General features: G+C 35.5%; 1 protein-coding gene across 4 annotated transcripts in view; it reads right to left on the minus strand.

The window, feature by feature from the left end:
* The window catches only part of LOC150107453 (protein tyrosine phosphatase type IVA 1-like), a 185211-nt gene that overhangs the window by 25640 nt on the left and 134125 nt on the right, over positions 1-25446 (minus strand). For all 4 annotated transcript variants that reach the window (XM_090391883.1, XM_090391881.1, XM_090391885.1 and 1 more), the window contains exon 4: positions 11776-11906. In XM_090391883.1, the coding sequence (XP_090248009.1) occupies positions 11776-11906 (131 nt within the window). The remainder of the gene's footprint in view (positions 1-11775; positions 11907-25446) is intronic.

The raw sequence follows: 25446 nt of genomic DNA on the forward strand, positions 1-25446 counted from the left end.
GTTTGTTAATCATAAAAACCGGTGTATAGATAGTAGGAAGCAGTATTTCATACTATTAGTTGAATACAGGTGGTATGGCAACAACATGTGAATTTAAGTGACTTTGAGAGAGGTGTCATCATGGGCTGTCACATTAGTGGCATTGCTGCTCAACTGAAGCATCCAAAATCAATGGTCGGCGATGTGATCAACAAATGGAGATGTTCTGGCATCACTAGTGCAGGAAAACACCCAGGGCGGATATCGAAAATGACTGACAGGGATAGTTGTGTTAAACCAGGTGGCATGCAAAAATCAGTTACAATCAGCACAGACCATGTTGAGTTCCAAAGCAACAGTAACACCATGAGGAGCACTAATACTGTAAAAAGAATTCCATTTATTAGGTTTCCACAGAAGAGTACTGGCACACAAGCCAAACAGGACAGCTCATCTGGCCTGGTGCAAAGAGTGGGTGAACTGGACAACTGACCAGTGGAAAATGGTACTCTGGAGCATTGAATCAAGGCTCACCTGTTTCCAGTCTGATAGCAGGGTGTGGGTGTGGAGGCAGTCTGGTGAACGCTTGTTACCACAGTGTACCCACAGTAAAGTTTGGTGGAGGAGGAGTAATGGTGTGGGGTGCATTCAGCTGGTTTGGAGTGGGACCACTGGTCACTGTCCATGGTTCCATAAAGGCAGCTCAGTACTTTAATATTCTGGATAATCAACTGCTGCCTACACCAGAGTTTGTATGGAACAGATTCTTGTTACTATCAAGACGACAATGCCCCATGCCACAAAGCTGCAGCTGTCATGGAATGGTGTGAAGAGATGGGTGTTAAACAACTGCCTGGGTCTGCGCAGAGTAATGACCTTAACCCCAAACACCTGTGGGATGAATTGGAGCAGCGACTGAAATCCAGAGCAGCATGTCCTCGATCTGTCTCTGAACTCAGTGCTGCTTTGATGGACGAATGGAAACAAATTCCCTCGATGTCTGCCACACAAAGGGTGCAGGAGGTGATCAAAGCCAAAGTTGGACATACCTGATATTAGGGTTCACCTGCTGGTATCAATTGTAAATTGCTGAAGTATCCAGACAATTATTGGTAGATAGTGTATGCTGCTAATGTCAATTTTCTCTTCAATTTTTTGGCTGATTTCTCTCAACCAATCCTACCATATCAGCATGCTTATATTAATGTGCCACCTTCACTGAACTGTGTAACAGATTTCTCCTTAGTGAACCAAGAGAACAAGTTCGTCACTAAAGAGAATCTTATTTATTTTCCTGTCTGTCTTCAGTCTTTATAGAAAATCTATAAATTTATGACATTTCATTTGGCTAAAAACTGAGTGACGTGGTATAATTACGCAAGGTATATCATCTGACACAGTAAAGGAATAAGCTTAATATTTTTATTTGCAGATCACATTTAATTCTGCCTTATACTTGATGTTACATTAAATCATCTTTCTGCACAGTCTTCAATTGTGGCAACTGACAACACTTAAATGTATAAGCTGTGCTATACATGCCTGCCTTTATTAGCTTTTCGCTGCCTGCGAAAAGCTAATAAAGCAAAGAACATTAAACCAAACCAAACATTAACTCTTAATATATCTTTCCAAAGTGAAATGCTTTGTGATAGAATCAGTGCCTGCACATTTAGGCAAATAAGTCGTGAAAAAGTTATTTTCTATATATGATTTTTTGAATGTTATATATATGCAAATAAAAAAAATTATGCTCTTCAAAGTATGTATTCTTTTAGGGTTTATACAGGATAATGATGGAAGTAGTCGGAGCTGGCCACTTCACTTTAATCGTTGAATATAATGATACAGGGATTATAGCCTCCTCACCGACCCGAATCGCTAACAAAATTAAAATGAATTTTAATTAAAGTTAAAATTTATTTGAACTAAAGTTTAAAAAATTCTTGCATTTTACTAAATTCTTAGTAAGTTATAAAAAATTTTTACAAGTGGAACTATCTTTTAGGAAAATAAAAGAAACTCAAGATAGATGAAAAAATAAGAAAAGAATTCAGAAATAATAATTAGAACATTTTATTAATATTAATATAAGTATTCAAAAAATAAAATCTTTACAGAATAACAGAAAATAAATTAAATTACATAAATATACTTGAAATTTTTTAATTAAAATTTTAGGGTTCTTGATTTCATATTCACCACATTAGAAATAATGGTCTTAACGTCTAATTCCGCACATACATCATTTCAATAGCTATTAACGCCAAACTAACAAGCCTTTTTTGTGACATAATTGTTCTTAAGTAGGTTTTAATCAATTTCAACTTGGAAAAGGAACGTTCACCGCTCGCTACACTAACAGGTAAGGTTAATAGTATTCTTAAAGCAATTGAAAAGTTAGAGAAAGATAAATTATTGGACACCATAAAATTACGAATATCGAAAGGGTTTTGAATATTTAAACTATCCTTTCGAAAAATATCCCGGAAAGCACATAACTCGTCATATAGTTCTATTGCATTTACGTCTTTATTATCGCCGTCCATCAAGAGAATCTCTAAATCATCACAATTTTTTCGTAAATCTTCGTCATTAATTTGTAGTAATCTATACAATAAATTGAAATTATAATATGTTTTTAGTTGTTCAAAACGTTCTATTAACTAACACATTGCAATGTCTAGAAGTGTATAAAACACATTCACTCTAAATTTATCTTCTGGTGATTGTGGCATTTCGCCATGATGCTCGTAGTCAAATTGTCGTGTCTTCTTTCGTCGTCGAACTTCCGTACCAGTTTTAAATTCTTGTTCTCCATCCACCTCTTCACTCAGTTCTTTTGCCGTTTTTAGAACTTCTTTAAAATTTGTATCTGATCGATACTCTTGTAAGAATGTTTTTAAGTTTTTGATAATTCTAAAGCAAGTGTAATGTTCATATTTTTGTCTTGAAGCATTTTACTCACAGGCTTTATTCTGTTAAGTAAATCATGCCAAATTATAAGAACAAATAAATTTGTAGTCCTTCATTTTAGCACATAATGTTTGTACTTCATGCTGAGTTTCTTTATTAAAATTTTCATTATTTAAAATTTCAAAAAGTGCATCATGAATTTCTCCCAACTGATATCGTAGAGGGTGGATTGCATTAATTTTACTTTCCCATCGCATTTCTGATGGCTGTTTCAATGTTAAATTTTTTACAAAACTTTAAAATGATTGCCCAACGTTTGTAAGAGAATGAAAAGAAATTATATATTTCTTGAATAATTGCAAAGAAACTAATTGTATCTGCATCGTTAATGATTAAATTTAGAGTATGAGCAGCACATGGCACGTAAAAAGCTCGAGGATTTTTGTTCAAAAGCAAATTTTGGAGCCCACATTTTTTCCCTTTCATATTTACCCCATTGTCATACCCTTGACCTCGCATGTCTTCAATGGGAATATTCCATTTTTCCAGTTGTTTGTTCCACTATTGTTGCACATAAATCATGTCCTGTGGAATCTGATATATCTGCAAAACCTAAAAAGTTTTCCCTGATCTTTTTTGTCACAGGAAACAAAGCGAATAATAATGGTCATTTGTTCTGTTTTACTTGCATCAGGTGTGCAGTCTAAAATTATGGAATAATATTTAGATTTTCGAATTGATAATAAAATTATATCCCTGATTGCATTACTTAAAGTTTCCAATATTTCATTTTGACTGTCTTTACTCAAATAGTGTACTCTATTGTTTCCTTGTAGGGCCCTTTCAACATGATTTCCATAACGGGATCAAACTTCGCAAACAGTTCGACTAATTTTAAAAAATTGCCGTTATTCCTTTCATATAACTTATCAGATGATTCGTGAAAAGCTAAATTTTGGCTACTAAGGAATTTTATAATTTCAATCAAGAGTTCTAAAACACTCGTCCAATGTTTCTTTTCCACTTCATATATGCTTTGAGTCTTGCAATCAATAGTAGTTTTGTTTTTTAAATTTTTATCAAGTTCCTTCCATTTTAAGAAATTTTTCATGTGAGCTAAACTAGTCTCATGTCTATGCAAAGTTATTATTGTTATTATTATTATTATTCAGGCCTCCAAGGAGTCAAAAGACTCATCGAGGGAGGTCCTTTCTAAGACATAAAGTCTGTCAAGACTCATCGAGGGGAGGTCCCCCCCCTGAGAAACACAAAGTTTATCATACCACTCCTTAAACCCACTGACCGTTCTCGCTCCCACCACTCCATCAGGCAATGCATTCCACGGCTCAACCACCCTCCACACAAAGAAACCACTCCTTACCCTCTTGCTCACAGTTTCCTTTCGTAACTTCCAGGGATGGCCTCTTGTCATCACTCCTTCCCGCTGATCAACCAAGCGAAAGAACTCCCCAGTGTCAACCCTGTAACCACCTCTCAACAGTTTAAAAGTCTCAATCATATCACCTCTCCTTCTTCTATCCACCAAACTCTGCAGTCCACATTCTCTCAGCCGATCCTCAAAACTATCCTTGTACAGTCCTGAAACCATCTTTGTCATCCGTCTTTGTATCCTTTCCACAGTTAATTTATCCCCTTCAAATCCTGGGGACCAAATCTGAGAACAATAGTCCAAGTGTGGTCTGATCAGAGACTTATACAACGGAATGATAACCCTCTTATCTCTGCAGGTCAGTGTCCTTCTCATAATAGCAGCAATCCTCTGTGTTACCTTCACCATCTTTGCAATATGTCCCCTAAACTTCAGGTTTCTATCAATCATCAACCCCAGATCTCTTGTCTCCCCTACTTCCTCCAGTATAAATCCTCCCATAGAGTATGCAGCATCCCATCGATGTTTCCCAAACCTCAAGACCTTACATTTTGCTGCATTAAACTGACACCCCCCATTCATTTGCCCATCTATCTAGCTTATTTAAATCCTCTTGCAGGGCTACCACATCTGCACTATTACTAATAATCCTTCCAAGCTTCGCATCATCCGCAAACAACTGAATATCCCCCTGCAATCCACTGGCTATGTCATTGATATAAAGGTTAAACAATATAGGTCCTAGTACTGAGCCCTGTGGGACCCCACTTGTAACCCTCTGCCTCCTGGAAACTGCTCCACCATACACAACTCTCTGATACCTATCAGACAGCCAATCCTGAATCCAGTTGACCAATCTGACATCCAGACCCATGTGCTGCAACTTAAATATCAGCTTATCATGTGGCACCCTGTCAAATGCCTTCGCCAAGTCTAAGAAAATTGCAGTATATGCCTTTCCCTCATCTAATGCTCTTGTAACTTTATTATAAAAGGCTAGCATATTGCTAAAACAAGAGCGTCCTTTCACAAATCCATGTTGATTCTCACAGATAACATTACCCTCATCTGCCCAATGCTGTACACGGTCCCTCACTACTTTCTCCAAGATCTTAACAACTACTGATGACACACAGACTGGCCTATAATTAGACACTTCCAGTCTGTTACCACCCTTATGCAATGGCACTATCTTACCTTCCTTCCATTCCCTGGGCACCTTTGCTAAAGCCAGACTTTCATTGAAAAGCCACGTTAAAGGTATTGTCAATTCCCTAGCACATTCTCTCAAAACTCGTGGCGAAATACCATCCAGTCCCACAGCTTTACTGACATCCAGAGTATTCAGTATCTGAAACACACTCTCCTCCTGTACCTCCAGACCTCGTACCAGTCCTATCCCTCTAGCATTAAAACTGACTCCTCTAGGATGAAATACTCCAATAAAGTGTTCATTGAACAATTCCACTATGTCCTCTGCATCAGTCACTCTATTCCCATTTTTATCCCACAATATCATTCTTCCACAGTCATTTCTCCTCCTACTGGCCACATAGCTAAAAAATTCCCTAGGATTTTCTTTGGATCTTAGCCAATTTCCTCTCATATTCCAGTTTTTTTGCTTTCCTTACCACACGAGTCACTCTTTTGGCCTGTGTCTTATATTCCTCATGCATCTCTTCACCTGTCTCCTTATATCTCTTCCATAGCCTCTTTTTCGCATGCAATTCCTGTTTAATATTGTTTGTCATCTACTTTACTCCAAATTGCGCCCTCTTCTTCACTCGTGGTATACAACTTAACATTGCTGATAACAAATATTCTTTCACAATTTCCCACGCACTGGTGATATCCCAGCCTTCCAATTCCTCCCTCCATGAAACTTCCCGAAGTTGACGTCTAAGACTATTATAATCACCTGCCTTATAATTCCACATAAGTTCCCATCTCTTTGATACTCCTGCATGTCTATTCATTTTCCAAGTCAAAACCATATGGTCACTCTCTCCAACTGGTGGGAGAGACGTCAACTCAGTAATTGACGTATACATGCAATTCCTGCAATTACATGCAATTTCGCATGCAATTCCTGTTTAATATTGTTTGTCATCTACTTTACTCCAAATTGCGCCCTCTTCTTCACTCGTGGTATACAACTTAACATTGCTGATAACAAATATTCTTTCACAATTTCCCACGCACTGGTGATATCCCAGCCTTCCAATTCCTCCCTCCATGAAACTTCCCGAAGTTGACGTCTAAGACTATTATAATCACCTGCCTTATAATTCCACATAAGTTCCCATCTCTTTGATACTCCTGCATGTCTATTCATTTTCCAAGTCAAAACCATATGGTCACTCTCTCCAACTGGTGGGAGAGACGTCAACTCAGTAATTGACGTCAACCCCTATTGTTACATGCATCTTCCTCTCTCCAATTTATACTACTGAAGTTAAAATCTCCCATAACAATCATTCTTCTTGCACTTGCCAAACTTAGCTGTCTAAACATCTCCTGGTCCCCATCCTCTGTGCTCCTTGGTCTGTAGCAACACCCCACTAAATATCCTGTCTTGCCTACCTCTACCTCACACCATACGCTCTCAAAATCATTTGTCTCACTACCTTCCAAATTCTCCACTCTTAGAGGACATAGGTCATCACTTATCATAAGCAGCACCCCACCACGCTTTCCCCTCCTATCCTTGCGAAAAATGCTATACCCAGCGACTTCTATTCCTGCTTTTATATCCCCTTCTGTCAACCACGTCTCAGTGATCGCAATAATTTTTGGCCAGGCTGATGCTATCTGCGCCACCAATTCCTCTCCCTTATTCCGGATACTCCTGGCATTAGTATACAGCATATAAATGCCATTGTTTCTATACCCAGCATTATCCCTTCTAGACTCCACTGGGCTCAGTCTTACCTGACATTGTCTCCCTTCTCCCAAGTATCCATTCCCACAAGAGGCCACCCCTGCTATCATCCTCCCTGGGACACACTGACTCGTTCAGAACAGCAATCTCTCCAGATGCCTACGTCCTTCCTCATTCAAATGTAAACGGTCTCTCGCAAACAACTCCTCTCTTTCCTCAAACGCACTCCAAGCATCCACATATACCAGTCCTCTCTTGTCACACATTCTCGCTATTATGCCATTCAATATTACCGCTCTTCTGCTCAGCTCATCATTATCATACCTAGGCAACACGCACACTATTTTTCCTCTCTCTGTCTTCTTTCGTACAGTCTCAAGCAAAAATCTCATATCTCTCGCTGCCCGACTTACATTACCACTCAAGTCATTCGTTCCTACCATCACAATCATCTCATCCACCCTTTCACTTCTCTTAATCGCCATAGCCACCCTTTCTATTGTTCCTCCTGGCAAACACTCCTCACGCATCCTATCCTGAACACCACGGATCATTGAGTCACCATACATTATACCTCTTACCATTCCATCGCTCCTATTATTTCCTTTCTCTCCTCTTCTTTCATTCCCATACCTCTCTCTTCTACTGTTTCCATTCTCTCCTCTTCTAGCACTCCCATACATCTCTCTCATTCCCTCTCTCCTACTGTTTCCATTTTCTCCACTTCTAGCACTTCCATATCCCTCTCTCATTCTGTCTCTCCTACTACTGTTTCCATCCACTCGTCTTCTAGCATTCCCATACCTCTCTCTCATTCCATCTCTCCTACCGTTTCCATCCTCTCGTCTGCTAGCATTCCCATACCTCTCTCTCATTCCCTCTCTTCTACTGTTTCCAATCTCTCCTCTTCTAGCACCCCCATACCTCTCACTCATACTCCTTAAATTCTCTCTCTCTCCTACTCTGATTCGCCTTGCATTCATCTCTTCCATTCTCCTAATCTTATCTTTCATACTTCTGCTCTCATTCACTAGACATTCCACCTCCTCTTTCAACTCATCTATCTCCCTCTGCAGGTCAGTCACTCTTAATCTAAATTCACTCTCCCAAACAAAACCATCTCCTAAACTTCCACAGTCACCCACACCTTCCACACTATCAACCATTATTTTCTCATTCTCTCCTATCATACTACTTGTCTTCCTACATTCATTCTCCGTTCCTGGAGCAACAAAGTCGGATATCGATATATCTAATGTACTTATTTCCTCCAACTGCCTGCATTTTGCGCACATACGCTCTCCACTCTCTTTAACAAACCACATATGTAATTCCTTAGAAGCATACATGCCGCAAGTACTGCATGCCACAAAGTCCCTTATGATATTGCTAATAATTGAGTTCTTAAATGGCGGAGGACTTGGCGTTACGCCACTTGCGACTGCTGCTGAATCCACCATCATTCCTTACTGCCGAGTAGCGTAATCCTTAATAATTATTCAATTAATAAATAAGAGGGGAAAAAAGTACAAACATCAGAACATTTAAGTACTAATATAATTAAATAAAATGAAATATAACTAAATACAGTAACTTAGCTTCGTTTTGTCTTCCACCGTTACGCGTTCGATTCTGACGGTACCAACATATATTATATCGCGACAGCAACTAACTTCCGAAAAACAACCACTGAAGTACACTCGTATTCAGAGAAACAATTCAGCACTCAAAAATGTAGAAAAACGGGGAAAAAAACGGACTATTCACCAATTAAAAATCACTTTCTTCTCCATTTCTCCAATCATTATAACCTTCTACAAGACTACCTGATTCAGTAGGTGCGAAAAGTTTGCAACAAAAGCAAAAAACAGAATTTAAAATTTTGGAATAAATGAGCCATGTTCTTGGCACGAGCTCTCCGTTTTCCATTTTTCTATTATAACATGTGCCGCCAAATTTACGACCATATGAATCTCTGGGATATATTATATTTTTCTTTTGAACAGGCCCCATTTCAATTAAAACAACTCGTAATTTTTCATCAATATTTCCCCATTCACCTGGATCTTCTAAATTTACAGACTAACAATGTGGTAGTTTCGTGGTCAACTACCACTAAATCTTCTAATTGTTTTTCACTTAAATCCTGGGTCTTGTTATCTTGTTCAACAGTTGTAATAGTACTTTCATTCAAACTGGATGATGTGCACGGTTCGTCAACTCTGATTTCTGATGTATCGAGTTGGTTACAATCTGCATCAGAATATTTTAATATTTTAACAAATTTATTAAGAAACCCAGTTTGTTTCTTAATATCTGCTTCTTTCGCAGCATGACGCTTACAATTTTGTGCACCAGATAACTTTTTTTTTAAATTTTTGATTCCATTTCTATTTTATACCCACAAGAAATTATTACACAACACGACATAGAGACGACTAGGCTACTGACAGTACTCTCAATAGACCACTGTCAGTAGCCTATCAAGATGCATACTATTATAAATCTACTGTTGCTATCCTGTCATTACTGCGACATTGTAAAATTTTATTATTTTAACTTTGTATACTTGTAATTTCTATTAATTACTTGTGATGTCTTTTTTCTTTACTTTATACTCCGTTATTCTAATGTAGCTGTGAGCGCTTTCTCTCTCTCAGAATCTCTCGTTTATATTATTACGTGCTATGTTTACAAGAAAGTCAAATAACATTTATTTACAATACTATGAAATGTACACGAATTTAAACATTAGGGAGATTGCTTTCTCTATCCTTCTATAAAAACTCTTTAGCAAAATTTAGAACCTTTTTTCAACTTTAAAATACTTTCTTTAACACAAAACGTTATCTACTCTGTTTACAAATTTTACTTATTAAACTCCAAGCTTACTTGCAAAGAGGTTACCTAAATCTCTCTGTTAAGTTATCTTTACAAATTTGATATCAACTTCTAACATGCCAATTGATTCTCTTAAGGATACTTCTTAACCTTATTAAACATTAAACATATATCTTAAAAGTCTTTCTTATACAACTATAAGAGGAATTATATAAAATTTTTGAACTTACAAAGGCTCTGTATCTCATAATTAGTCAAAAGTCTTTCACTAAAAGTTCTATGGCAATTCTTTTATCTGGAATTTTGGCTTCGGCTATATCAATTGGGAATGTAGTGGGACTCGTACAGTTCCGGAAAAATATTATTCTCACACGGCAAAAAGAAAAACTTACGAGCAAAGGTACTTCGAGAAATTTGCCTCGCCTTTTCTCCTCTACTTGGGCTCGCCGAAAACGCCTGGACGACTGCCGTCTCAAGTAGCTTGAATTGCCACCTCTAAGAAACTGAAAATGTCGCCTCTAAGAAAAATGAAACTTGTCAACTGTCAATCAGGATCCCTCTGGACTGGAAACGTTTCTCTTTTACGGCGTTTGGGACTTCTCCTTTCGGCAATTTGAAAGCCCTGTCTGTGGCCTAGAAGTCGTTTCTCTCTAGCGATGTCTTGAACCGAGAAGCTCCTTTCTGGTAACAGAAAACTCCTCTCTCAACCAACGTCTGGATCTGGGATGCTCTCTGACAATGTCTGGAACCGAACTGCCTCCTCTTTGACAGCATCTGGAACTGGGCAGCCTCTCCTGTCTCTCTGTGGACATCTCTAGAACCGCCCCCCCCCTACTTCTGCAGCAATCTCTGGATCCGTGCAGCCCCTTCTGTTTGCTTCAGTTCCTTTTTATTATATCTCCTCTGAGACCTTGCATGAAGTTTGGCAACCCCCAAAGAATCAGTATGATTCTTTCATCTTAAGTTTCAAGTTCAGCGCGCCTTTTGTTCTCCTCCGCTTTCCTTTAATTGTAAGTTGCCGGCCACCAGAAAGTTGTTTGAACCTTTCTGACTGACTTAGCAGATGTTTACACTTAGAGCCTGCAAGCCTTTCTCATACAAACAAATTTTAATAACAATCTTTCTAATGCCGCCATGTAGATCTATTACATGCAGCTTCAGCGATATAAACATTGCCTTTGTTTTTAACACTCTAACATATTCTTATTAAAGCAGTATATACAGTTAACTTCCAGAGTGTTATTTACAATAACATCTAAAACAAACTATACAGAGACAAACAAAGTTTATTTTTACAATATTCACATGGGACTTAGCCTAAGTAAACAATTGAATGTAATGCACTTTGGAATATTTAAGCTACAATCGAGTTTTTACAGTACCATATGACTAGTTACGTAGCAACAAATCTTTTGTACGAAAATTTGTTTCTGCACATAAAAACCGTTCACCATCTCACTTTTGATTCTGGAGGCAAGCATTTAGCCTGCTCTCGCTGCAAAATTGTAAACAGCCGGCAATATACAATTTTTTTAAAATTTTTATTCAGTGTATCCGGCCTTATTTATTTTAATATTGATCATTCTAAGAATTTTTTTGTTTTTATGATAAAAATTTTGTTTCTTAAAATTGAACTTATGACCTGTGTCCCAGCACCCACATTCGCCGGCCCTGGAAGTAGTGAACACTATAATAACAAATACTGCAATTCAAAATGAAGGCATAATTGGCATAATCAAGAATTAGAGATCATTAATTTATTACGTGCCTGCCTAATCCTGCAACACAGTGAACAGCAATACAGCATTCAGGATCTTCTCTAAACCTAGTTCTTAACAGTTCAAGCCAGTTCTCAACAACTTTGGCTGTTGGAGGTGAGCCATCATCAAACTGCCAGTCCTTTAAGAAATTGTAAATTTTATTTTTAAATACAGTGTCAAAACTCTTATAAAGTTGAAAGAATGTACTTATAGTAATAGCACTTAACAAATGAAAAATTAATTTACTGTTCTAGAGGATAGTCAACAAACAGATACATAACAATATTGATATGTGCATAGGATAAGATACATAATATATACTTTGGGAAACAGAATCAGAAAGCCAGTTACATATAGAAACTTATCATTCGAAAGGATGAAAAAGTTATTTAACAGTATTATCATTCCGAAAGTGCACGGTAAAAAAGGAGAAAAAGCTGGAGAGCCAGCTAAGAGAAATCCCATGGAGTTCTTTAGCTGATGTAAAAGGATGAACATGGAAGAATGACTCTGGAAATGGTGCTTATGTAAAATATACTGACAAATGTTCATTACACATTTGTTAGTATATATTGCACTGGAGGAATAGTACTGAGTATGACTAGAGACAATAGGAGATGTAGTTGATGAGAAAATATTTCAAATATTAAATCCTTCTTAATAAGATTACAACAGAGAATGGATATCATCCTATGTATTAAGGGAAAAGTGTGAAGAAATCGACAAGATTGTTTACTGAGTCTTGTGACAGGAAGTCCTTTTTTCTGCTGGACCCTGTGCACACTGTACAACTGATCCCATAACTGTCACAATAGTACACATGAACCTTTAGTCAGACCTTAGATACCATTTGGTATATCTAAGGTTTTATCTCAGAACCATGCTAGTTCCCTGTAGTAATTTGTACAATAACAATAACCCACTGTACTTCAAAGCCAATTATAATATTTGCACCGTTTTAGGAAGAAGAGAATTTTTAGCCTCGGCTCTGATTCCAATCATACAAATCTAGATATCCATGATCCACTTTCATTATATATATATATATATATATATATATATATTATATAAACCAAACCCAATTTTCAGCTTTGCTTATGATAGCAATTTGCATTTTTCATCATTTGAAATCTTGTGATGTATAAATCAATAAGACTTCTGGACTTTAATCTTAAACCAAGTCCTCAGTTTCACACATATATGATACTTAACACTCATGTTCAATTTCATCCATGTATTAAAGAGGTCTTTCTCTGAAAACATTAGCAGCAAATTTCTCTTGGCATAAACATAATATATCTATAGCTATCTCAGCATTAAAAACTTGGCTTTTTACGATATCTGTACCCCCCCCCCCCCCACAAACCTAATACTCTACAATTTTATTTTTACTCATGCTCAATTTGCTCGTGTTTGGAGAGGTGGCCAAACACTTATTTAAATACCCTAGATGCTGTTCAGCAGCTCAATTAGAGGATAATTCTTTCTATATGGAATGAAATGCAATGCTGGCTGAAGTTTCACCTAGTTTCATTAGGGAACTAGGATAAACTGTTAAAAGTCAGATATTGGAAATGCTGATCAAAATATAAGACATCAACATGAGAAGTATCACTGGAAAAGATGTGGAACTCACAGAAGAATTAGATAAGTGTGTTAACATCATCATCATGCATATCAAAGATTTAGGCCTAGCATGGTCTGTTCCAGCCTTAGAAGTCATCGTTGAATCGTTTAAGAGGACGTACCGGTTTTCTTTTTCCTAATGGCTTGTAATTTAAAGCTTGTTTTGGCAATCTTTCTGTTTTCATTCTTTGAACATATTACATCCTTTTAATTTTTTCTATTACTAGTCACATTAAAAAAATTCCTGCATGAACCCTCAAGGGATGTACAGGATATGATAGTACTACATGAAAAATTTACATCATTGCTAACTTTCTATCTACAATTTTCCTCCAAATCAGTCTGTTACTTGTCAAGACTCCAACATAACCAGATCTTATATTTCTATCGTCTAAGGCACTTTGTACCATATCAATCCACCTATATCTTGGTCTTCCTTTGGGTCGTTCTCCTGCCAACCTGGCAGAGAACACTTGTTTTGCTAATCTTTCCTCACCCATTCTGTTTAAGTGACCATACCACCTGAGATTAGCTCTGCTAACGCACTCCTGGATGCTTACAATGTCAAGTTCTTTCCTACTATTCTCGTTTTTAATATGATATTACCATTGCTGCCACCTGTTCATGCCTCTAATCTTTCGCAGGACTCTCATATCTGCAGTCTCTAGTCTTTGGTCAAGTGTTTTACTTCTGACCCAGTTCTCAGATCCATAAGTTAAAACTGGTTTGAACACTGTATTGTATACAGCTAATTTAGTGTTCTGACTAATTTCTCTCTTATTCCATATGAATTTATTCAATTGACTTCCTACCATACCAGCTTTGTTGATTCTGTTATCTATTTCCATATTTAATTTACCATCATCACTAAAAATCGTCCCTAAATACCTGAAATGTTTTATTTGTTCCACAGGTTCTCCATTCACAACACAGTTGACATTTTCAATGATTCTGCCTAATTTCATTGTCTTTGTCTTTTTATTGCTGACCTTCATACCATATCTATTACAACATTTATTCATTTTAGTCGGGGAATCTTGCAAACTTGTAGCAGATTTATTTAGAAGTATAACATCGTCCGCATAAAGCAAATAGCTGACATTAACATCTCCAATTCTGATATCATGTTTAATACCACTTTCCTTCATAATGTGATCCATATAGATAATGAATAACAGAGGGGATAATTTACATTCTTGTCTCACACCAGATTTAACATTAAACCATCTTCCTGTACTTCCTACAATTCTAACTGCTGACTTACAACTCAAATAAAGACTACGTATTGCTTGATATAATGCCCCATTGACACCATATAACTGTAGCGTATTGAATAGCCTCTCTTGGCACCTTGTCATATGAGTTTTCCAAATCGACAAAACTTAAATACAGATCTCTGTTATATCCCTATGCTTTCTCGACTATTTGTCATAAAGTGAAGATTTGATCCTGACAGCCTCTATTTGGCCTGAATCCAGCTTGCTCTTCACCAAGCTTTTCTTCCACCATTCTTCTCAACCGTTTCTCAAGTATACTTGCATATATCTTACCAGGAACACTCAATAGGGATATACGTCTGTAATTCTCACATTCAGTTTTATTTACCTTTTTATATATATAGGTACTATGAGAGCTCTACTCCAATCATTGGAAATTCGTCCCTGTCCAGGCATTCTGAACTATGCAGTGCAGCCACTGTAACTTTTATACCACCATACTTCAGCATTTCTGGTCGAATATCATCTACTAATGCTGCCTTTCCACATTTTGCAATTTTGATGTTTATATCTTTTTCATATGTGATCATACATCCTAGGTAATCAAATGAATTCACCTGTTCTAAGATCTTGTTATCTATTACTATTTTTGTTCTTGCTGGATCTTGTCCTGTAAAGTCCATAGTTTTTGATATTTCTGTTGATATTATCATACCATAATCTTTGGCTATCTCATTTAACTTACAGAAAGCTATTTTAAATCTATCTTCAGAATTTGTAATTATTATTTGGTCGTCAGCAAAGAGGAGAGTGTTTAAGTTTACTGTAGGAGAAAGTTTAATTCCTTGATGTAAATTTTTATTCTACTTTATTATTTGATTTAAGTAGATATTAAAAAGAGTTGCTGAGAGGGGACATCCCTGTCGGACCCCTTGGTTTATCTCTCTCATATATGATGGCTTGTGATTTAATTTTATTTGTATTTGATTATTTTCATATATATTTGTGATTGCTTTTAGGATATTATTTGGTATTTGTCTTTCTTTTAATATGTTTCTTTTAACTTTGTCAAATGCTTTTTCAAAGTCAATAAATGCAATATGTGTTTCTAAATTGTATTCTCTTCTTTTCTCTATTACTAATTTTAGGTAAAAGGCCAGGTCTATACATGATCATCCTTTTCTAAATCCATTCTGTACTTCTAAAATAAAGTTTTCGGAATATTTCATTAGTTTGCTATTTAAGATTCTGCTATATATTTTGTAACAGGAATTTAGTATACTGATACCGCTATAGTTTTTAGGGTCATTTCTATTACCTTTTTTAAAGATAGGAATCACAATTGCTTTTTTCCATTCTATTGGGGGGATATCAGTTGAATAAATTTTATTTAAAAATAATAAGTCTTTCTTTAAATTTTGTTCCTGCATATTTATATAGTTCTGAACCTAGCTTATCTTCTCCAGATGATTTTCTGTTTCTTGTTTGGAGAAAAGAGCAAAGATAATAATAATGGCAAATATCTGTTGGATTTCTGCTCAGCACATGGACTGGTTATTACTAACACCATGTTCCAACATAAAAATGTGCACAAATTCACATGGAGAGAAGAGGCTAGGAATAAGAAAAGTCTCATTGACTATGTTATTGTTGATAGTGATGTTTTCTCCCTGGTGCAGGACACCAGAGTGTACAGAGGATTTGAAATCGGAAGTGATCACCATTTAGTCTTGATCACGATAAAATTGAATTTCATATTGAAAAGAATAAAATGTAAGTAAGTTTTAAAGCGAATAAAAGTTGAGCAGCTCTCAGATGTGAACTGTAGACTAAAATACACAAAGATTATTGAAGAAAAAATGAAAGAGTTTGAGAACAGGAATCAAACCTTGGAGATTCAGTGGCAAACTCTGAAGAAAACATTGATTGATTCTGCCAGAGAGGCATGTGGTGAGGTTGTCTGTAAGGATAAAAAAATCAGAACTCCCTGGTGGACACAGGAAGTTAAAGAGGCAGTGAAGGAAAAGAAGAAAGCATATCAAAAGTTCCTGTCCAATAAGTCAGCTTGTGTTCTTAGAGGATATAGAGACAAATGCAAGAATGCTAAACACTGTGTAAAACTAGCTAAACAAAAGTCATGGGAGGACTTTGGCAAGAATATAGAAAATAAATATCAAGAAGGTGGTAAATTATATTCTGGAGGTTGTTGAAGAAGCTTAGGAATGGAGGAAAATGTGCTAGAGATGATAAAGGTGACATGAAAATGGGAGAAAAATATATCCTTGAAGCATAGAGTAATTACTTTGAAAAACTTCTAAATGAAACAAGCAGTGATGACAGCACAGTGCTAGCAAACACTGACCAGGCATGCAGTCAGGAATACATATCCATACTTGAAGTAGAAAAAGCCATCAAAGGCTTGAAATGTGGAAAGGCAGCAGGAGTAGATGATATTCGACCAGAAATGCTGAAGTATGGTGGTATAAGAGTCTTACAGTGGCTCCACTGCATAGTTCAGAAGGCCTGGACAGAGGGACGAATTCCCGATGATTGGAGTAGAACTCTCATAGTACCCATATATAAAAAGGGAAATAAAACTGCACGTGAGAATTACAGAGGTATTTCCCTACTGAGTGTTCCTGGCAAGATCTATGCAAGTATACTTGAGAAACGGTTGAGAAGAATTGTGGAAGAAAAGCTTGGTGAAGAACAAGTTGGATTCAGGCCAAATAGAGGCTGCCAGGATCAGATCTTCACTTTACGACAAATAGTCGAGAAAGCATGGGAATATAACAAAGATCTGTATTTAAGTTTTGTCGATTTGGAAAAGGCATATGACAAGGTGCCAAGAGAGAAGCTATTCAACACGCTGCAGTTATATGGTGTCAATGGGGCATTATATCAAACAATACTTAGTCTTTATTTGAGTTGTAAGTCAGCAGTTAGAATTGAAGGAAGTACAGGAAGATGGTTTAATGTTAAATCTGGTGTGAGACAAGGATGTACATTATCCCCTCTGTTATTCATTATCTATATGGATCACATTATGAAGGAAAGTGGTATTAAACATGATATCAAAATTGGAGATGTTAATGTCAGCTCTTTGCTTTATGCGGATGATGTTATACTTCTAAATAAATCCGCTACAAGATTCTCTGACTAAATTGAATAGCTGTTGTAATAGATATGGTATGAAGGTCAGCAATAAAAAGACAAAGACAATGAAAATAGGCAGAATCATTGAAAATGTCAACTGTGTTGTGAATGGAGAACCTGTGGATCAAGTAAAACATTTCAGCTATTTAGGCACGATTTTTACTGAAGATGGTAAATTAAATATAGAACAGAATCAGCAAAGCTGGTATGGTGGGAAGTCAATTGAATAAATTCATATGGAATAAGAGAGAAATTAGTCGGAACACCAAATTAGCTGTATACAAGACAGTGTTCAAACCAGTTTTAACTTATGGATCTCAGAGCTGGGTCAGAAGTAAAACACTTGACCAAAGACTAGAGACCACAGATATGAGAGTCCTGAGAAAGATTATAGGCGTGAAAAGATAGCATCAATGGCAATATCATATTAAAAACGAGGATATTAGGAAAGAACTTGACATTGTCAGCATCCAAGAATGCGTTAGCAGAGCTAATCTCAGGTGGTATAGTCACTTAAACAGAATGGGCGAGGAAAGATTAGCAAATCAAGTGTTCTCTGCCTGGTTGGCAGCAAAACGACTCAGAGAAAGACCAAGATATAGGTGGATTGATACGGTACAAAGTGCCTTAGACGATAGAAATATAAGATCTGATAATGTTGGATTCTTGACAAGTAACAGACTGATTTGGAGGAAAATTGTAGATAGGAAATTAATAATGATGTAAATTTTTCATGTAGTACTATCATATCCTGTACACCCCTTGAGGGTACATAGCAGGAATTTTATGATGATGATGATTCTTTCAGGCTGATTTCTATTTCTTCTTGAGTTATTTCCTTTTCATTTTTGTTGATTGTTTGCCAGTTGTCTTTTTTATAATATTTGTCTGTCTACAATTCTGTGTAGTAATTTAGAAATTCTTCTAATTTCAATTCAGTGTTTAATTTTGTTTTCTTTGGTATCTGCATTTAAGTGTTTCAAAATCTTATACATATTGGGCCTTATTTTATATAAATCATGTTCTAAATTAGAAACAAATTTGTTCCATGATTATCTATGTCTTTTTCTGACTTCTCTTTTAGCTATGGCTCTTATTCTTTTATATTATATGTCATCTTCTAATCTTTTACTGCTTAACCATTTGTGATAGGCTTCTTTTTTCTTTTTGATTGATCATCCCAGATCTTCAGTTTTTTCTTTTTACTGAATTTTTTGGTCTTTCCTAAGCCTTCATTTGCTGCTGCATTTAGTATCGTTTTTATATTAAGCCATTCTATTTCTTCATTTTATCTAGATATTGGTTAATTCTTTGTTCATATAACCATTGTATATTTGTGTCATTCAATAGTCTAGTTTTATAAATAAATGTTTCAATTTTTCTTTCTGTTCTTGTTACTTGTAGTCATTTAAGTGGTAATCTTAATTTTATTTTAACAAGGAAGTGGTCACTACTTATTTCATATCCTCTGTGAACTCTAACATCTAGTGAAAATTTTGATATCTTTTCATTTAATATAAAGTAATCTAATATTGATTTCCATCCTCTTCCTGCCCAAGCATATTTATGTATGTCTTTATGTTTATAGAAGGAATTCATTATTTTTAGGTTATTATAAACTACAAAGTCAATCAATTTTTTACCATTCCTGTTTAGAGTATGTTCTCCATGTATTCCTATATTATTATTAATTTTCGTGTTTCCAATTCTTGCATTTAAGTCTCCTGCTAAAATTATGTAATCATTTTTATTTATTTTATTATATATGTTTTGTAGCTGATTATAAAAATCAATATTATCTCGTTCTCTTCCCCCTTCTGGGGCATATAAACCAATTATTGTAAAATAGCCTCTATCTATTTAATTAAAGAAAGGGAGTTATGAACCCAAATCATGACTCCTGCTTGTGCGCTTTGGTCTCTGTCAACTCCACTGTATATCACATTAAAATTTTCAGTTCTCATGGGTCCTTTTGATTTCTTTTTTGTTCAGTGATTACTGCTATAATTTCTTTCATTTAATAATTGGTCTAATTCTATTTCTTTATATGTTATTCCTCTTACATTCCAGTTTGCTATGTGTATTATATTTTGTTGTTTCCATTTTTGTTTTACCTTTTCCATTCCAGGGTCTTTTCCTATAGATTCATTCCGATTATCTTTTTCTGTCATCTTACTAGTAGAATTATGTTCTCGATGTCAGGGGACTAGCCTGACAATGGAATGGTTCGGTGGTAGGGCTGCTACCTTAAGGCTTCTCAACTAGCCTTCTTCCGAATTTAAACCCATAACAGGAATAGGGTATATTGAAGGGGGAAAGAGTAGATTATAGAGGAATTATAGTAAGATTTATAGAGAGGGCATAGTTGTAAGGCCAGAAATGAAAAGACCCCATGGCCCTCGAGTACTCTAATAGCATAGGAGTCATAAAGTAAGAAGAGTTGGCTGATAAGGCCTTATAGGAAAGATTAAAGTAAGTGGATCTTCCTCAAAGTAGTAGAAGGAGAGGATAGGTCTAGCTAGGGGTCCATGAGAGTGCTGCTTCTCTTACAATCAAGATGATTGTCCCTTATGGCCCTGTTGGTCAACGAGTCCTTATTCAGTATATTCGGACCATCCCACCATACACACACACATGGTGGGCTCCCCTATCTGCCACCCAGGGGACACGTTCTCTAGGGGTTACAGGGTCCCCCGAGAGGTTACCCTGTAATTTAAGCTTTCAGAGTTAACATAATTAGAGTTACCAATACTAAAAGATTACAACAGGTAAGACGCTATTAAATAAGGATATAAATTCCTTAATAAGTAAGGAAGCAATAATAACTAAGGAAGGATCTATAGTATTCAACTCCAAATATGAAGAAAAACTCAATCTCAAGTAGCTTAAAATTTGCTACATCAAAATGGAAAATTGGACAATGAGAATTATTTATCTAAAGTTCTACAAAAGGTTCAACTAAGGAAATTTTCAAGTAATGAGAGAGGAAGTTGACAAAGAACAAAAGAAATGGTAGTACTTATATCTGAACAGCAGTTATCAAAATATAGAAATATTTCGGAAAAGAGCAAAGCTAATAATAATGGTTAGCACCTGTTCGATTTCTCTTTAAAAAGATGGACTAGGCATTACTAAAACAATGTTTCACGATTTATGTACATGTGTGAATAAATTCACATAGAACATACAAGAAAATCTTATTGGATGTTATTTTTGACAGTGATATCTTCCTGTCCAAAACACAAGAGCAGGAATCTGAAATAGGAAGCGATTACCACATAGTTGTAAACAGAATAAAAATGAGCTGCATCAGTTCTTTATAAAACTTTCATGTTTATTGTTCAAACAAAGCTTTCAGAGATGACTGGTGACTCAAATATACAAATACAGGAAAACCTCACTTAACGTAATTAATTAATCCAATCAATGCACAATAAGCGAATACAATAAACAATAGGAATAATTACAATTCATCCACCAGTTAGCATAAATTTTCTTTATCCACATTGCCTCCTAATTTTGAAAAAAAAATTATAGTATAAGCTATATTAGAGGATAAAATCAAAGTTAATAAAAATCAACTATTTATATTTTTATTTAATATCTAAACATTTGATTGAGCTACTTTTTTACAAAAAAAATTAAAGATGTTTGAATCGTGCTCAACTTTTTCATCTTGTTGTGCAATTTGCAATAGCTTTATCAAGAATTCAGCAGACTTCGAAACTTCATTCCAAATCAGGATCAAACAAAATTTCATTAGCATACTCAATGTGATTGAAAACTAGCTGAAGTTCTTTTGTAGTTAGCTTCTTAGTCATAATATTCTCTTCTTGTTTGCACTCCTTATCTTCTTCATATGCATGCTGTTCTTCTAGTTGAAGGAGATCATTCTCGCTTAACTGTTCTGAATGGAAATCAGCCAATTTCTCATATCTTCACTATCCAGTTCATTAAATCCAAGTTCTTTTTCAATGTGCTGATTTCTTTAATAATGTTAGATCTCTGATTTTGCACACGATAAACTAACATAGGCTCGAGCTTAAAGACGCCTTCTGCACTGCCTCCTAATAAAAGTGTAAGACGCTCTTTAGATACTTTGTATCCCGGATGAGATGCTTCAGTTTTAGCTAGAAACGTTTTTGTTAACATACGCTTCCAAAAGTCATCAATTTCCTCTATGTTGAATATTTGCCGATCATCATAATTATGCTCTGCAATTCTTCAGAAAACTTGGCTGCAGAATCTTTATCAGCATTAGCAGATTCCCCAGTTATTCTTACGTTATGCAGTCCAGTTCGATTTTTAAAACAGTCATACCATCCTAAACTCTCAGTAAAGCTTTCACATTCCTCTTGAAATTTGGCCTCTTTCAATGAGGTGTTCTTTTTTGATTATAATTCTTATCCAAAGTGATTCTCTGTATTCTTTGCTCTTATTTAATATAGTCCAAACTGTAGACTCGCTGTTATCCCAGATCTCGCACAATCATTGTATTACCAGCACCACTTTCATGTCTCTTAATGACTTCCAGCTTTTCCACTCGCTGAAGATTGGCGACTAAAAATTTTGTCTAACGTAAAATTTCACATAACATAAAAAAAATCACGTTAACTGATTAATCACTCGCATAAAGTGGGAAATAATATCATTTCACTCAATCACACTAACTGATTATCACACATATCGAATTCGTGTTAAGCGAGGTTTTCCCGTATTACTGAAGAAATAATGAGTTTGAGCATAAGAACTAAACCACAAATCTCAGTTGCAAAGCCTGAACATTCAGAATTTCATGGTAGTTTCGAAAGTTAAAGGTAGTCCAATAAAAAAATACATAGAAGTTTCTGAGTAGTAAATCGACAGGCACCCTAATAATAATAAAAAAAAAAAAAGTAAGAAAGCTAACTATAAGTAAATAAATTACTGAAGTCATTTCTTCTTCTTTTCAGCCATTTTCTGTCCACTGCTGGACGAAGGCCTCCTCCAGTTCTTTCCACCTTTCTCTGTTCTTGGCAATGGTTGACCAATTTTATCCCCAACAAAATTTGACAATTCATCAATCCACCTTCTTTTAGGATGTCCTCGGCCTTGTTTCCCCTTCTTTAGGAATCCAGTTCATTAGTATGGTGGTCCATCGCTCATCTTCTCTTCTGGATAGATGTTCAGCCCATTTCCATTTTAGTCGCTTGTGGTGAAGAATGATGTCAGTCTGGCTTCTTATCTTTTAATGTGATGCCTAGCACCAACCTCTCAATTTTTCTTTGAGTTAATTTATTTGCCAGTGCTTTTGTTAGTGACCAAGTTTCACAACCATATGAGATGACTGGAAGTATGGTTAAATGTCTTCCTTTTTAAACCGAGTGGAACATCATTGTTTTGAAAAATGCTTTTCAATTTTCTGAATGCACTCCAGGCAAGTTGAACTCTCCTATTTATTTCCTTTTGGAGTCCACAGTTTAGATCAATGAGATGACCCTAAGTATGTATATGAAGAGACTCTTTCCAAGAAATTGTTTTCTATTATTGTTTTTTGGTGTTACAAAATGATTAAACATGATTTTAGTTTTTTCTCTGTTTATCTTCAGACTGACTTTTCTGCTTTCATGATATGTCTTCTATCATTATATTAAGGTCTTCTGGAGTGTTTGCAAAAATTATGATATCATCTGCATATCTTAGGTGTGTTAAGTTTCTGTTATTAATTTTTACACCAAGGTTTCGGACACCTTTTTCAATTGATATTTTATTGCTACTTGTGTGGAGTTGGATTGTTGCAGTGAGGTATATTGCCTGGAGGAGGTCCATATATTCTTCAGGAACTCTAATTCTGGAGTGCTTTGATTATCGCATTAGTTTTGATGGAATCAAATGCTTTTTCATAATCATTGAAGGCTAAACAGAGAGGCAATTGGTTTTCTTCTGCTTTTTCTATTATTTGTTTTACTGCATGAATATGATCAATTATGTTAAAGCCTTTACGGAATCCTTGTTCTACTGGTTGATTCGAGTCTAGAAGGTGTTAAATTGTTTGTTATTACTTTTGTGAGAATTCTGTACAGATCAGAGAGAAAACTAATTGGTCTATAGTTCTTTACTTCTTCTTTCCCCCCCTTTTTTTAAATAACAGTATCAGAGTAGAATTTTTCCAATTTTCTGATACTTTCCCCTCTTCTAGGCATAGATTTAGTAAGTCTGTGACATGGTGAATTATATTGTTTCCTCCCCATTTAATTAATTCTATGTGAATTAGGTCTTCACCAGGACATTTTCCATTTGTTTTATTTCATCTGAAGTGAATGGGGGAGATGAATTCCATATGTGATGGAGAAGAGTTATTTATATTTGATTCTTCTAGCATGCTTGGGATTTGTTCTTGGTTCCTTATTGTAGTTCCATTCTTATCTTTTATTGCAGTTATCTGACTTTTGCCAATTGATATATGTTTTCTTACTATTTTCATAGTTTTCAATTGTTTTTGTTTTTTTTAGTGTTATAAGATCTTATTTCATCATCTTTTTCCTTATTGTTTTGCATAGATCTGCATATTCTATTTTAGAAATTAAGTTTTTGTCTTGTTTCATATTTCGTCACTTTTTTAGTAGTTGTAAAGTTTCCTCTGAAGTCATTTATGTTGGAATAAATATTTCATGAGCAAAATTTTCAGTCTAGACCATTTTCCCAATGTGCACACAGAAAAAATACAACAGAATGCATTATAAATACATATTAACAGCAAGATGAGTGCAATCTGTAGCTATTATAATTCAAAGAAAATACAAATTTCCTGTTCACATTAAATATTTCCAATGGTAGCAATGGTCATTAATTTATTGACCTATAGTAATTTCCACCTCTTATGTATCTATCTTTCATAATATAGATAATAAACCTATGTGTAAAAATAGCTAAACAAAAGTGGAAAGACACAAGAAAAATCATTTTTCTTCTTTGGTAAGAAGATAAATATATCATAAAAAAAAGACAAGAAATGTAGGAAAGTACTATGAAAGAAATCAGATTCTGTATATTTTGAAAGACTATGAAACAAGCAGTGAGAGAACAGTGATAGAAAATATTTAAGAGAAATGCAATTGGAAGGATGGCAATACCATAAGATAGAAAAGGCTATCAGAAACCTGAGATGTTGAATGACAGCTGGAGTAATGATATTCAACAAGAAATGCCTACATTATGTAGATATAAAAATTCCAGATGATTAGATTAAAGTTATCATAAGTACCTATTTACAAAAAGAGAAATAAAATTTCCCAATGATAAAATAGGTATGGACAAAGAGAATGAGTACTTTAACTTATGTTACTGCTTTAACATAGGTTAAAGCAGTAACTCAACTGTTTTATCTGCTTCTGTCTTCTCGTGACCATCATCACTCATTAAGATTAATCCTCCATAGTCATTCTTCCTCACTTGCCATATAACAAAAACTCTTTGGGATTTCCTTTGGCCTGCTCGGCTAGATTCCCCTCATAATCCGATTTTGCCTTCCTTGCTGAACCTAGTACTGTTCATGAGCTTGGCATTTTTCTTCTTCTGCAGCTTATGCTTAATGATATTACTCATCCAATTACTACCTGAGTAACCCTCCTTACCCTGTGTATACAATTTAATACTGCTTCCTCTAGATGACCCTTAACTGTTATCCCATGGTACAAATTT

The sequence above is a fragment of the Typopeltis vanoorti genome, chromosome 4 (assembly GCF_054136105.1).
Source record: "Typopeltis vanoorti isolate ZY-2024b chromosome 4, IOZ_Tvanoo_1.0, whole genome shotgun sequence".
Taxonomy (NCBI): Eukaryota; Metazoa; Arthropoda; class Arachnida; order Uropygi; family Thelyphonidae; genus Typopeltis; species Typopeltis vanoorti.